Below are 14,029 nucleotides of genomic sequence, written 5' to 3'. Positions count from 1 at the left end.
GAGCACTTGCCTATACACGTGAGGCCCTGGGTTCTACCTCAGTACTAAAAAACTTAATAGATAAAATAAACAGAAAGCTAGACTGTTTAGGCATCAGCATCTCCCCTACCTAGCCTCAAGCAGTTGCTCAGGAAAGGGCACATTCCTCCTTCCACATCACTTCCACTATAGAAGTGGAAGTTGCTAAGTAGCAAGCCAGGGTATAGATTAAATGCCCCAAGAAACTGTATAGACCTTCAAGCCTGGCCTATGGAGGAGAAAAAAAAAATCTTCATTTGAGTGACAAGTGCTTCAGGGCCAATCCAAATCCACCCTGGGTGACAGCTCAAGAAAAAAGGTCTGTCTCAAGGCTAAGGGCCACAACATGGAAAGGTCATCCCCCAGTGTACCTGCTTCCCATGCTGGGCTTCCTTCCTATCTCCTGAGTAAGGCACAGTGATGTCAAAGCTCTCTTAGTCATTAGTACACTTGCCCTTTCTTAAGAATTTCACACAATGACACTGGTTTGGTTTTGCAAATGCTCTTTCCCAATAACATGTTCTATGTTCTCGTTTAGCTTCAAAAACTACAAAGACATTGAAATTAAAATATGAAATTAGAGATAAAAAATAACATGGAGTCCACAAACCAGAGTGTGAGGTAGTCAACAGCATGTCTCACCCATCACCCTGCCTCACCCTTCCCAGTAGTGGCATGCCTCAAGCAGCTACTGCAAGGCCACAAAATTACATGGTCATCTACAACAAACTGGGCTATGTTCTCCAAAAGAAGCCACTGTCTTCTGCAATAGAAGTTCTGTGCAAGGCAGACCCAAGGAGAAGAGTGGCATCTGGAGATTAATACTGAAAGCTGCGCTTTGTCTGGATATCATCAAGAATCTGCTGCAGCTCCTCATCTTCAAACCGCCCCTCCAGGCTGCAAGAAGAGCAGAAGACAGGTGACTTAGCAAACAGCAATTTTCCCACACTCACCATTGAGGTACACTCATCTCCAAGCACCACTTACCCAGAGCTCTACCACCTTTACATTTCAACTGTTCTCTTCTGCCTTTCCTTCACAAAAGCATTGCAAAGTGTTCCAAATATATGAAAGATTTAAAGTTAGCCCTACTTGATTTAGATTTCTTTAATAAACACAGCAAGAACAAATGATGGCCAAGCCCAATATTCTCTTCTCTGGCTAGAAGTAACCACTGTCCTAAATTTGGCATTTATTATTCCCACACATATTTTTATACTTACTGTACATATACTGTATGTATCCATAAGCATCTTATGCTTTTAAAGTTTATGTTTTTTAAGCTTTATAAGAAATGATACCACACTGTATGTATTCTGTAATTTTTTTCACTCAAAAATCATTTTGGCATCTGCTGATATTCCATGATGCTCTAGTTGATTCATTTTTTTTCACTGCTGTATAATAAATATTGTACAATATCCTTTCACTTGTTGACTGACCCATGGCTGTGCATTTCCTCTATCAGTAACACTGTAGCAACGCACTGGATACAAGTCTGCTTTGCAAACTTGCATGAGTGCCTGTAGGACAATGGGGAGTATTCGTATTTAACTTTTTAGATATGTCAAAGTGCTCTCCAAAGTGATTATATTAATCTTCACTGCTACCATCAATGTATAATGTATGAGTCCCAACTGTTCCTTTTTTTTTTTTTTTGAGGAGCTGAGAATCAAACCTAGGGCCTCGTGCATGCTAGGCAAGAACTCTACAACTGAGGTACATCACCAGACCCCTGTTCTACATTTGCTATCATTCAAGGTGTAATAAAGTTATCATTTGCTGGTAAATGGATGGAATTGGAGAACATCATTCTGAGTGAGGTTAGCCTGGCCCAAAAGACCAAAAATCGTATGTTCTCCCTCATATGTGGACATTAGATCAAGGGCAAACACAACAAGGGGATTGGACTATGAGCACATGATAAAAGCGAGAGCACACAAGGGAGGGGTGAGGATAGGCAAGACACCTAAAAAATTAGCTAGCATTTGTTGCCCTCAACGCAGAGAAACTAAAGCAGATACCTTAAAAGCAACTGAGGCCAATAGGAAAAGGGGAACAGGTACTAGAGAAAAGGTTAGTTCAAGAAGAATTAACCTAGAAGGTAACACCCATGCACAGGAAATCAATGTGAGTCAATGCCCTGTATAGCTATCCTTATCTCAACCAGCAAAAACCCTTGTTCCTTCCTATTATTGCTTATACTCTCTCTACAACAAAATTAGAAATAAGGGCAAAATAGTTTCTGCTGGATAGTGGGAGGGGGGAGAGAGAGGGGGCGGAGTGGGTGGTAAGAGAGGGGGTGGGGGCGGGGGGAGAAATGAACCAAGCCTTGTATGCACATATGAATAATAAAAGAAAAAGGAAAAAAAAAATTAAAAAAAAAAAAAGGTGTAATAAAGCCATCATTCTCATACACTGTTAAAAAAGGCATTCTTATTCTATGTTGGCACCGTATCTATCCCGATATTAAATGCACACCTTTTAGGCACAGCAACACTCTTGTAGAAATTTAGCCAATACATACAGAGCTTACCACAATTGGTACTAACCTTGGGATCAGAGCCTTTGACTCCTCAGCAGTCTCTGGGCAAAGGTTGGCCAAACAAGCCAACTCAAACTTATGTAGCTTCTTCTGAAGAAGCAAGCTGATAGTAGGGGAGAATAAAAAACAAAAACAAAAAAATATCAAAGAATGGTCAATAGGAAAAAGAAGACCAAATGTAGCTAGCAAGGAAAAGAAAAAGAAAAGCATTTTTTCAATTTCCGATTATGGTCATGGGGGTTGCAGATTCCACTTTCTAGTCACTTCCTGTTCTTACCCCCAAAGAATAGAAAACTCTAGGACAAAAAAAAAAAAAAAAAAAAGGCAGGGATAAGGAAACTGAAGACAGTACCCCGGAGGTGGAAAAATCTATGCCATCACAGAACATGAGAATCCTCTACACCTCAATGACTGTAAAAGTTTACAATTCCTACTTTTCCTCCTTGCTTCGTTTGTTAAGTTTATGTCAAAACACATGGAGTTGGATATCCCATGGTATTCGGTATTCTGACATGGAGATTACTCTTTCAAATTTATCTAAAATAAATAAATACAGTACACCTTACTTTGTACAAATCTATGTGTAAATTGCATGTTCTTTTAAGAGGCAGAGGCAGGAAAAAGTGCCCAAAGGGAATTGGATAAATTTTATCTGAGGGGGGTGGTGCTGGGGATTAGACATGCTAAGCAAGTGCTCTACCACAGAGGTATACTCCTAGCCCCCAATTTTTAAATTTCTTGGTTTTTTGGCAATACTGGGGTTTGAATTCAGGGCCTCACTTGCTAGGCAGGTGCTGTTCAAGATAGGGTCTCACACACTATTTACCTGGGCTAGCTTTGAACTGTGATCCTCCTGATCTCTGCCTCTAGAGTAGCTAGGATTATAGGTGTGAACCACCCTGGCTCCATATTTCTTTTTTTCAGTACTGGACTTTAACTCAGGGCCTTCACCTGGAGCCGCCCCTCCAGCCCTATTTTCGTGAAGGGCTTTTCAAGATAGGGTCTCGCGGAACTATTTTCCCAGGCTGGCTACGAATCACGATCTTTCTGATCTCTGCCTTCTGACTCACTAGGATTACAGGCATGAGCCACCAGCACCCAGCTTCTTTTTTTCTTTTCTCCATTTTTTTTTTTTTTTTCCAATACTGGGGCTTGAACTCAGGGCTTACACCTTGAGCCACTCCATCAGCCCTTTTTTGTTTTGTATTTTTTCGAGACAGGGTCTCTCCAATTATTTCCCTGGGCTGGCTTTGAACTACAATCTTCCTGATCTCTGCCTCCTGAGTAGCTAGGATTACAGGCGAGAGCCACTGGTGCCCGGCTCCAATTTTAAATTTTTGACAAAGGCATTTTTCTTGGGTAATACTTAGGAAAGGCACAAGGACAGTGGCATACCTACAGATGTCCAGTAGTCTGGATTAATAAAAGCTTTCTTTCAGCACTCACCTACGGACACTAGCAATGGTCTCTCTGTTTTTGAAACGACTGAAACGGGCTATGTAGGTTAATGTTTTCATGAAGACCTCCGAGAGTTCCTGTTCGTCCTCTGCACTCTCATTCTGCTGCTTTCGATGCTCCAGAAGCATGTGAACTTCTGAATTCAGAAGTGTCTCTGCTGTTTCAAACTCTATTTGTGAGAAGAACCAATGTCAGCTGAAAACAGCCCTTCAAAAATATACTTACAGGGGCTTTTGTCTTTACTTCCACCACACTTGTTTACCACACACATGAGCAATAAAATTCATGACACACTTATATTTAGCTCATTGGGGATAGACATTTTCCAACATCAAAGAACCTGACGTGGACAAGCTAGTAAATGACGCATCGTTTTTCTAATTAGGCCAGTAACTGACTTCAAGTTAGAGCACATCAGCAATTATTTTCCTGTATATGCCACGAACTTACCACCTTTTAGCTCCATAATGCTAACATTGTATTTTTTTCTTGTTTTTGGGGACAAGTTCTTACTACAAAGCGCAGGCTAGCCTCCAACTGATGATCTTCCTGCTTCCACTTCCTGAAACCTGGGATTATAGGTGGTGCCTATTATAAGCAATTTTAAAAGTAGATTTGATAAAGAAACCCATGGCTTTCTATAATAAATACACAGTAATCTTTTTCTATATTTCCAGAGTAACACTTTTTTTTTTTCAGCAGCACTGGGGTTTGAACTCAGGGCCTCATGCTTACTAGGCAGGCACTCTTAACGCTTGAGCCACTCTGCCAGCCCTCAGAGTACACTTTTTAAAAGGCCATCATTCCCTTGAGAAAATCATTCTTCCTTCCTTCTCCTTTTTTATTTACCAGGAAGAATTCTTACAGAATATGCTCCTAACACTTAAAAGTATTATGGAGGTGTGGCTCAAACAGTAGAGCATCTGTTTTGCAAGTGTGAAGTCCTCAGTTCAAACCCTACTCCCACCAAAAAAAAAAAAAAAAATCAAAAAAACAAACCCTGAAAAATTAAAGCATTAGAGCTGCACTTTATCTAACTTTTCCTTTCTAGCAAGTTCCCCTAGAATAGGAACCATTTGATAACACAAACTCACATTTATAATCCCATGCTGAATGGGAAGCAACAGTGAGGAAAATCCAAAATTTCTTGCCATTTGCCATTTACAAGTGACACAGGTAAACTTACTACTGGGGAACTACTAATACTAAGGTATGCATCAGAGGCATACCTTCCCATCCTTGAGCCAGGTGACATGAGCTTCACTGTCCTTTCACAATGTGGGCAGACTATGAGAGGGAGGGGGTCAGGTAGAAAAAGTATTTTTATTTGATAGGTACTTATTGCTACTGAAAATACTCTGCACTTAAAAGCTATTTTCCACCTGAGTGCAGCGGAGTTTGAACAAGAAAAACCACAGGAAATCTTTTCCAATCCATTAGCCAACACATGAACCACTTATGATGCACCCAAAACTTTTCCTTTTTTTCTTTCTTTTTTCTGGTAGCACTGAGGTTTGAACTCAGGGCCTCATGCTTGCAAGGCAAGCACTCTTATGGCTTGAGCCACTCCACCAGCCCAGCTTTTCCTTTTTTTCATCTTCAACCTGAGACCTTCAGAGCATTTGGCAGGAAACAAAAGGAACTAGACAAGGGGATCTGGAAGTTGCTTTTTCTTGTGCAGAAATGTAAAAAAATTATGGCCAGGACTAGGAGAATGGCTCAAGGGATACAGCACCTGCATAATAAGAGGGAGGCACTGAGTTCAAACGCCAGTATCAACACCAATAACAAAAGAATTATTTGTCCTTTAAAACATTATGACAGAGGTTGGGAGCATGGCTCAAGTGGTACGGAGCCTGCCTAGCAAGTGCCAAGTCCCTGAGTTCAAACCCCAGTACTGCAAAAAAAAAAAAAAACCAACAAAAAATGTTATGCAAGTTTATAGATTACACTGTCAATTTTGGGTAGTACTGGGGTTTGAACTCAGGGTCTTGTGTTTGCTAGGTTACAGAGGTGCACATGACTGTTGAGATGGGGTCTTGCTAACTTTTTGCCTCAGCTGGCCTCAAACTGGGATTCTCCCAATCTTACTCCCAAGTAGCTGAGATTACAGGTACACACCACAACAGGCCCACATGGTCAAATTTTGGTTGTAGGATGTCTGTAGAATAATCTCCTTTTTTTCTTCAGGGTTGGGGATGGAACATGAGTTTATGTGTACAGATTTTGTTTTTTTCTCTCTGTGCTAGGGATCAAAGTTGGAGTCTCATAGTTGCTAGGCAAGTGCTCTAACCCCGAGCTCCACCCTAGCCTCTATGTACACACTTCTGAATAAACATAAGGGTAATTTGTGAGAATAAGCACCGAATGTTTAGTTTCCTGTGAGTGAAAAAGATAGGAAGTTTCACTTTTTAAGACTGAAGAAGAGGCCGGGCGCCAGAAGCTCACACCTGTATTCCTAGCTACTCAGGAGGCAGAGATCAGGAGGATCGTGGTTCTACGTCAGCCAAGGGCAAACAGTTTGCAAGACTGTATCTCAAAAAAACCCTTCATAAAAATAGGGCTGGTGGAGTGGCTCAAGGTGTAGGCTCTGAGTTCAAGTCCAGAACCACAAAAAAAGAAAGACTTAAGAAGACTGCTAAGATTTTCCCTATTTATTTTGTATTCTTCAGTATTGTAAGATATACTTTAAAATGTCAAACTTCCTGCTACTTTTGGCTTCTAATTTAGAAATAATGTACATCCCACTACAGAGAAGAAACAACCTGACAGCCAAGTGTGCTTTAACTGCTGATCTCTGACAAAGAGTCTCTCCTTTACCAAACTCCAGTTAAGTTCTTCTGGTCCTTCTCCACTAAGCTTCAACGTTGGTCCATAAAATTTGAAGGAAGCCGAGTGCCAGGGGTTCACGTTTGTAATCCTAGCTAAATGGGAGGCTGAGATAGGGAGGATTGTGGTTCAAGGCCAGCCCAGGCATCTCCAAAATAACCAGAGCAAAATGAACTGAAGGCATAGGTTAAGCGGTAGAACGCCAGCCTAACTAGCAAGCATGAAGCCCTGAGTTCAAATCCCAGTCCCAAACCCACCCCCCAAAAAAAGATCTGATCGAAATACTAACATGGTTTCTAATCGCACAACACCGCATCTCTAAATGGCTCTCCTCACCCGCGCGTGCTTGAGAAAAAGCTGCCAACAAATTTTTGTTTATTCCAGCCAATATCCACAGGGTCCCTATCAGTCTCTGTAGGACAGGAGCCTAGCCAGTTACCAGTCCCATGTGGGTTTCACAAGGACCAACCCTCTCCTTCTCCTTTGCTAATTCTTCACCTCCCTGACTCTCCTGGGCCCTCGCTCACCCTCCTCTATCCTCTCCTCCCCCCTGTAAAACACCAGGAGGTTCTGTAGAAATCGAGAATGGGTTCAGACCGCAGTATTACTGATTAAAATCTGTTCCGACAGATTTTAATTAGCGTTTATCTTTGACACATACGTCCGGCACTTTGCAGTTTGTTAACAGATAAACAAACTTCTGAACATGATAGCAAGAGGCCGCCCTGAGACAGCGGCCATTAGGATGTCAACGGTGCGGGCACTGAGCAAGCCACGACAGGGTCCACCTGTGCACAGGCGGTTTTGAGCCAGGCGCGGATAACGTCCAGCCTGCGAGGACCCCGCCTGGTGGCGGTGGAAATCGAGCAGTCCCGGGTCCCACCTTTGGGAAAGATGAGCTGCGAGGCATCCTCCTCTACGTCGCCCGCCCGAGGATCAATGCCGCCCGCCGCCATGGCTACAGAGCCCTCAGCCACCGACACGGTCGGAAGCGGAAGCGGAGAGCTGCCGCCACGGAAGGGGCGAGGTCTGGGGCGGGGCCTGCGGGGCGGGGCCTGCGGGGCGGGGCCGGAAAGGCACCTGAGCGATGCGGGGAGGTTGCGCGCTACCTGGAGGCGAGAGGGAATGGGGTTCCGCGCCCGTGGAGGGGCGTCCTGGCCCGCGGGTGTCGTGAAACTCTTCCATTACTCCATGCTCGTGCCCTGGGATGGGCTTTTCTAGGAGGAAGAGGATTAGGTGAGATTCAGGAATGCGCTAAATGACTCTAGAAGCAGGCAGTCATGGATGGAAAGCCGGGTAGGTGACCCCTAAAGCATACGGTGGTATTCCTGTCTTTCTTTTTTTTTTTTTGGCAGTACTGGGGTTCGACTTAGGGCCTTAGTTTTATGAGACATGGTCTTGTTATGTAGCTCAGGCTCATCTGTAACACACAATACGGACGTGACACCACGCCCAGCAACAATAAGTATTCTTGTGATTTGTAAATATAATTGTTTTTACAAAATTAATTGCTTTGTATCTAATTTTATAGAAAGAATGTATTGGATAAAATAATGAATACATTCGAGGCGTGGTGACACATGCCTATAATCCCAGACACTCCTGAGTGCCAGAGGTAAGAGAATGGATGGAGGTCGAAGGCTGACCTGGACAGAAGTGCCAGGCTCTACTTGAAGGCATGTGTGAAATCCTGAGTTCAAACCCCAGTTCCACCAAAAAAAAAAAAAAAAAAAAAAAAAAAAAAATATATATATATATATATATAGTATTGGCAGAACTTGTTACTGTTTCACTGTGCACTGCTGCATAGCTTATCAGACTGTAGGACAGATGTCCAGGACAGTAGCACATGGTTATGCTACAGCTGGGTAGCAGAAGGGGCCTGATTTCTTTTACACACACACCCCAAGAAAGTCCACAGTTGCACAGAAAAGAAAAGAGTAACAATACAGTGATGTTTCACAATTGACTTGTCCACATTTTCATCCAGGAAGTCATTGTAAACACTATGTGCAAGGCTGCAGGTTAAAAACATGAGTTATACATAGAACTGTCCCAAAAAGTAGTACTCCAAGAGCTGAGTGCTGGTGGCTTATGCCTATAATCCTGGCTACTCAGGAGGCAGGGATCAAGAGGATCGTGGTTCAAAGTCAGCCCTGGGGAAATAGTTCTTGAGACCCTATCTCAAAAAATCCATCATAGAGAGGGATGGTGGAGTGTCCCTAGATGTAGGCCCTGAGTTCAAACCTCAATACCACAAAAAAAAAATGGAGACCAAGAATAGTTGCAAGGTTTGGCAAATGCAATAAAGAAAAGTGCTATGGAAAAATAAAGAGAAAGAGGCTGCTATTGTCTAAATGTATCTCTCAAAGATTCATGTTGGATGTTTAGTCCCCAGAACAGCCATATGAGAAGTGGTGGTATCTTTAAGAGATGGGGCCTAGGGCTGGTGGAATGACTCAAGTGGTAGAGTGTGTGCTTAGCAAGTGGGAGGCCCTGAGTTCAAATGACAGCATGCTCCCACTGCCCCCCAAAAGAGGTGAGGCCTAATGGGATGTCCTTAGATCCTTGGGGATGTGCCTGTAGAAGGGATTAATGTAGTTGTCCTGAGACCCCAGTCCCTTTCTCTCTCTGTCTCTCTTCCTGTTTTGCCCTGTGATTTCTCCCTTTTGAACATGCTCCTACCATGATGACATATGGTGCCGTGTGTAGGAGTTCCTCAACAGAGCTGAGCAGACACTGGGCCATGCCCTCCAACCTCCAGAACTGTGAGATAAGTAAACCTCTTTCTTTCTTTTTTATGGCAGCACTGGGGTTTGAACTCAGCACTTCACACTTGCTAGACAGGCATTGTTATTGCTTGACCCACTCTGTTGGCATCTATCTTTCTTTTTCTTTTCCTTCCTTCCTTCCTTTCTTCCCTCCTTCCTTCCTTTCTCCCTTTCTCCCTCTCTCTATCTCTCCCTCCCTTCCTTCCCTTTATTCCCTTTCTCCTGGCACCCAGCTCGTTTTTTTTTTTTTTTTTTTTTTTGCGGTACTAGGAGAGATAGGGTCTCGAGAACTATTTGTCCGTGCTGCCTTTGAACTATGATCCTTCTGATCGCTCCCTCCTGAGTAGTTAGGATTACAGGTGTGAGCCACCGGTACCTGACTTTTTTTTTTTTGGTGGCAGGGTCTTGCTATATAGCAAGGTTGGCCATAAACACATGAACCTTCTGCCTGTGCCTTCTGAGTGCTGGGACTACAGTTGTGCACCATTATAGTAAACTTCTGTACTTATAAAAGTACCCAGCCTTAGGGAATTCATTCTCATAATAAAAAATAGATTAATGCAGAGGTCACTTCTGGTTGGAGGAGGTGAGTGAGGCCCAGAAGGGTCTGGGGAGGAGTTACAGTGGAGATACCTGAAACATTTAGTCAAATAGAAGGCATCAAGAATTTAAGAGGAATAGAATTATCACTCATTAAGGTAAATTTGTATTTCACCATCCTTACATGTTGTTCTTATTATAGCATTATTGGGAAATGAAAGAAAGTATGGTAATTATGCAGACATTGTACAAATATGGAATGTTTGCTATTACACATTTTTCATTAATGTTACTGTAACACATACGGTGAGAGAGGGAACAAAATTATATTAGTGAGTCTGTCTGAGGCGACTACAGGAGGCAGGAGAGGGAAAGAAATGTTATGAGAATGAAAAATTGAAGGCTGGTGGAATGGCTCAAGTGGAAGAGCATGCTGTTTAGCAAGCTAAACTGAGTTAAGCCCCAGTACCACCAAAAAATATATTGAAATAACCCATCTACATATAAATATAATGCACTGTACTGTAAGCTGTTGAATATTAGGGGAGCATGGCAATAGAGAATGAGTACCATGATTAAAGCATGGTATATACTGGCCTGAAGAACCACCAAGGTGAACCCCCCCTTGGACTATCAATATACACTTTAAAAAGAAATGAAGGGCATGAGGGTAAAAAAGTTATTTTCTGGGGGTTGGTATTAGTGGGAGATGGAAGGGCAAAAGGAAAGGGTAAATGAGAGTGATTATGGTGGATGTATTTTGAATCCATATATAAACATAGAAAAATGAAACCTGTTAAAATTGTTCTAAGAAGGGGGAGTGGGAGGAAGAGGGAGAATGATGGAGGGGGGCAAATCTCACTAAGATATATTGTAAGCACATATGTAAATATCACAATATATTTCCTGGTACAACTAGTAATATGCTAATAAATTTTAAAAAATAAAAAAGCTTACTGTACCAGTTTTTTAATCAAAAGAAAAAATTCCAGGTTTTATAAACTTTTAGAGTGCTTCTCAACTTTTAGTGAGTTGAGCTACTCAGTTTCCATGTGAATAAAGGTGTTTTCTACCTCTAAATAAAATGGTGTATTTGCCACAACTGCACATACTTAGAGTTAATGAACAGACTTCCAATTTAAGTTACTTTCCCACAAATTTCTAAAACTCTTTGACTCTTGCTGCAGAAGACTGATGGTACCAAGGAAGCCAAAGGAAGTAACAGATGACAGGTGATTGAGTGTCACTCACAGGTCACCCTCTCCTGTTATTTATTTTGGTGGGACTGGGGTTTGAACTCAGGGCTTTGTGCTTCCAAACAGGTGCTCTACTGCTTGAGTCAAAGCTCCAGTCCATTTTTGCTCCAGTTATTTTGGAAATGGAGTCTTGAGCTATTTGCCCGGGCTGGCCTTCAACCTCGATCCTCCCAATCTCAGCCTCCCAAGTAGGTATGATTACAGATATGAGCCACTGGCACCTGGCCAGCTAGTTATTAACGAAGTTAGTTATAAAGCAGCTATGAATGCAAAAGGGCCAGATTGGGGGGGGGGTGGTTGTGTGATTCTGCAAAAACCCTTCAATATCCAGGTATGAAAACCTCTAAACTCACTGGGCACATCTGTAATCCTGGCTACTCAGGAGACAGAGATTAGGAGTATAGAGTTGGAGGCCAGCCGGGCAACTAGTTAGCGAGACCCTATCTTAGAACTAGCCAACACAAAACAAGGGCTGGCAGAGCGGCTCAAGTGGTAGAGTGCCTGCTTAGCAAGCATGAAATCTTAAGTTCAAACCCCAGTACCACCAAAAACAAAAACCTTCAAACTCAGGATGTCCTGATTTCTGGACTATTTTTCTTTCTGGGCAGGTTCTGAGAATCAACCCAGGATCTCACACATGCTAGGACTTGTAAAATTATCTGGGCTATGACAGTATGACCTCCTGAGATGGCTTATCCACCCTGTCATCTGTGCCAGCAAGACACTATCATCTGCCTCTGAGAAGCCCTCCCTCAAGGTCATGCCCCATTTACTTCAACACTCACCGCTTTAAGGAAGCCTGCCCTGACACAAACAAGAAGCACCATGTCCTTTCACATGCCCAGGAAAGCCGAGGGCTCAACCTCTTGCTCCATTATTGCCATCCAGCCATTGTACTGTGTGCTGGGACCTGGGTAAAGAATTTCTAACATGTCACCTTGGATTTTTGAAGCCCTGTCATAAAGTGGGAGTCAAGACCAAGACTAGAGCTTAGGCCTATGGGACTACCAGCCTATGAAGATCCCAGTTGCCAGGGCCCTTTGCTAGTTCTTTGATTAGAAACCAGGATAAGAATCGATGAACAGCCATACTGGGGTGCATGGTGGCGTGTCTGGTTGGCAGCAGGGACTTGAGTGATTGGCAGAGTGCACCTGAGATCACTCTCCGGCTGTTTCCCCTATTTTGAAATGCGGTTTTCAAATTGCCATATAACTTGGCATATAAAGCCTGTATGTAATGTTAAGGAAGGGACATGACTTGCATCATTTCCCTGAGGATGCTTCTGTGGTTCTTTGTGTGCTCTTGGTTCAGAGTCAAGCCCCTCAAGCAGCCACTGGATGGTATTTCAAACCCAGACATTCAAGCAAGGCCACAGACTGATCTCGAGGCAAACTTAGAGCCTCCACACCCCCCCTCCAATAACTAGTACCACCTATCTGCCCAGATGGAGTACTTCACATTTCAAGAGAACAGAGATACAGCCAAAACAGCAAACTTTGTCCCATAAATTCCTTCCCCTCCAAAATACAATGACTGATGAGAAATCCCATGTTGTTTAACTATAGGCACTGCTAATAAGTAATATAATACTTAGAACACTAATTTTTTGTCTGGTACTGTGCTCAGGCCTACACCTTGAGTCACTCCACCAGCCCTTTTTTTGGGATGAGTTTTTTTAAGATAGGGTTTTATGAATTATTTGCCTGAGCTGGCTTGGAACCACAGTCCTCCTGATCTCTGCCTCCTGAGTAGCTAGGATTATACCTGTGAGCCACACGTGCCCGGCCCATTAATTTCTCTTGAAATTAATTCCTTTTCACACACACAGAAGTTATTATCAAAGTCTGTAAATGTTTAACTACCTGCTATTTACAAAATTACCATGTAACTATGACAGCATGTGGTCATGTTTGTTTTGCCAAAAATAAGGACCTTAGAACCAGGTATTTTATTTTATTTTATTATTCATATGTGCATACAAGGCTTGGGTCATTTCTCCCCCTTGCCCCCACCCCCTCCCTTACCACCCACTCTACCCCCTCCCTCTCCCCCCCACCCCCTCAATACCCAGCAGGAACTATTTTGCCCTTATCTCTAATTTTGTTGAAGAGAGAGTATAAGCAATAATAGGAAGGAACAAGGGTTTTTGCTAGTTGAGATAAGGATAGCTATACAGGGAATTGACTCACATTGATTTCCTGTGCGTGTGTTGCCTTCTAGGTTAATTCTTTTTGATCTCACCTTTTCTCTAGTTCCTGGTCCCCTTTTCCTATTGGCCTCAGTTGCTTTTAAGGTATCTGCTTTAGTTTCTCTGCGTTGAGGGCAACAAATGCTAATTTTTTAGGTGTCTTACCCATCCTCACCCCTCCCTTGTGTGCTCTCGCTTTTATCATGTGCTCAAAGTCCAATCCCCTTGTTGTGTTTGCCCTTGATGTAATGTCCGCATATGAGGGAGAACATACGATTTTTGGTCTTTTGGGCCAGGCTAACTTCACTCAGAATGATTTTCTCCAATTCCATCCATTTACCTGCGAATGATAACATTTCATTCTTCTTCATGGCTGCATAGAATTCCATTGTGTATAGATACCACATTTTCTTAATCCATTCGT

The 14,029-nt window shown here is 42.8% G+C and overlaps 1 protein-coding gene across 1 annotated transcript; it reads right to left on the bottom strand.

The window, feature by feature from the left end:
* Window positions 1-504: 504 nt before the first annotated feature.
* Polr2d (RNA polymerase II subunit D) lies at window positions 505-7,857 on the bottom strand. Its single transcript, XM_020168362.2, has 4 exons — window positions 7,734-7,857; window positions 4,010-4,190; window positions 2,571-2,666; window positions 505-915 (listed from the first exon to the last, which is right to left on the bottom strand). The coding sequence occupies exons 1-4, from the start codon at window positions 7,804-7,806 to the stop codon at window positions 837-839; spliced, it is 429 nt and encodes a 142-aa protein (XP_020023951.1). The 5' UTR covers window positions 7,807-7,857; the 3' UTR covers window positions 505-836.
* Window positions 7,858-14,029: the final 6,172 nt, after the last annotated feature.

The sequence above is a fragment of the Castor canadensis genome, chromosome 4, assembly GCF_047511655.1.
Source record: "Castor canadensis chromosome 4, mCasCan1.hap1v2, whole genome shotgun sequence".
Classification (NCBI taxonomy): domain Eukaryota; kingdom Metazoa; phylum Chordata; class Mammalia; order Rodentia; family Castoridae; genus Castor; species Castor canadensis.
The sequence above is the reverse complement of the archived record's forward strand: the minus strand, read 5'-3'. Positions and strand labels throughout refer to the sequence as shown.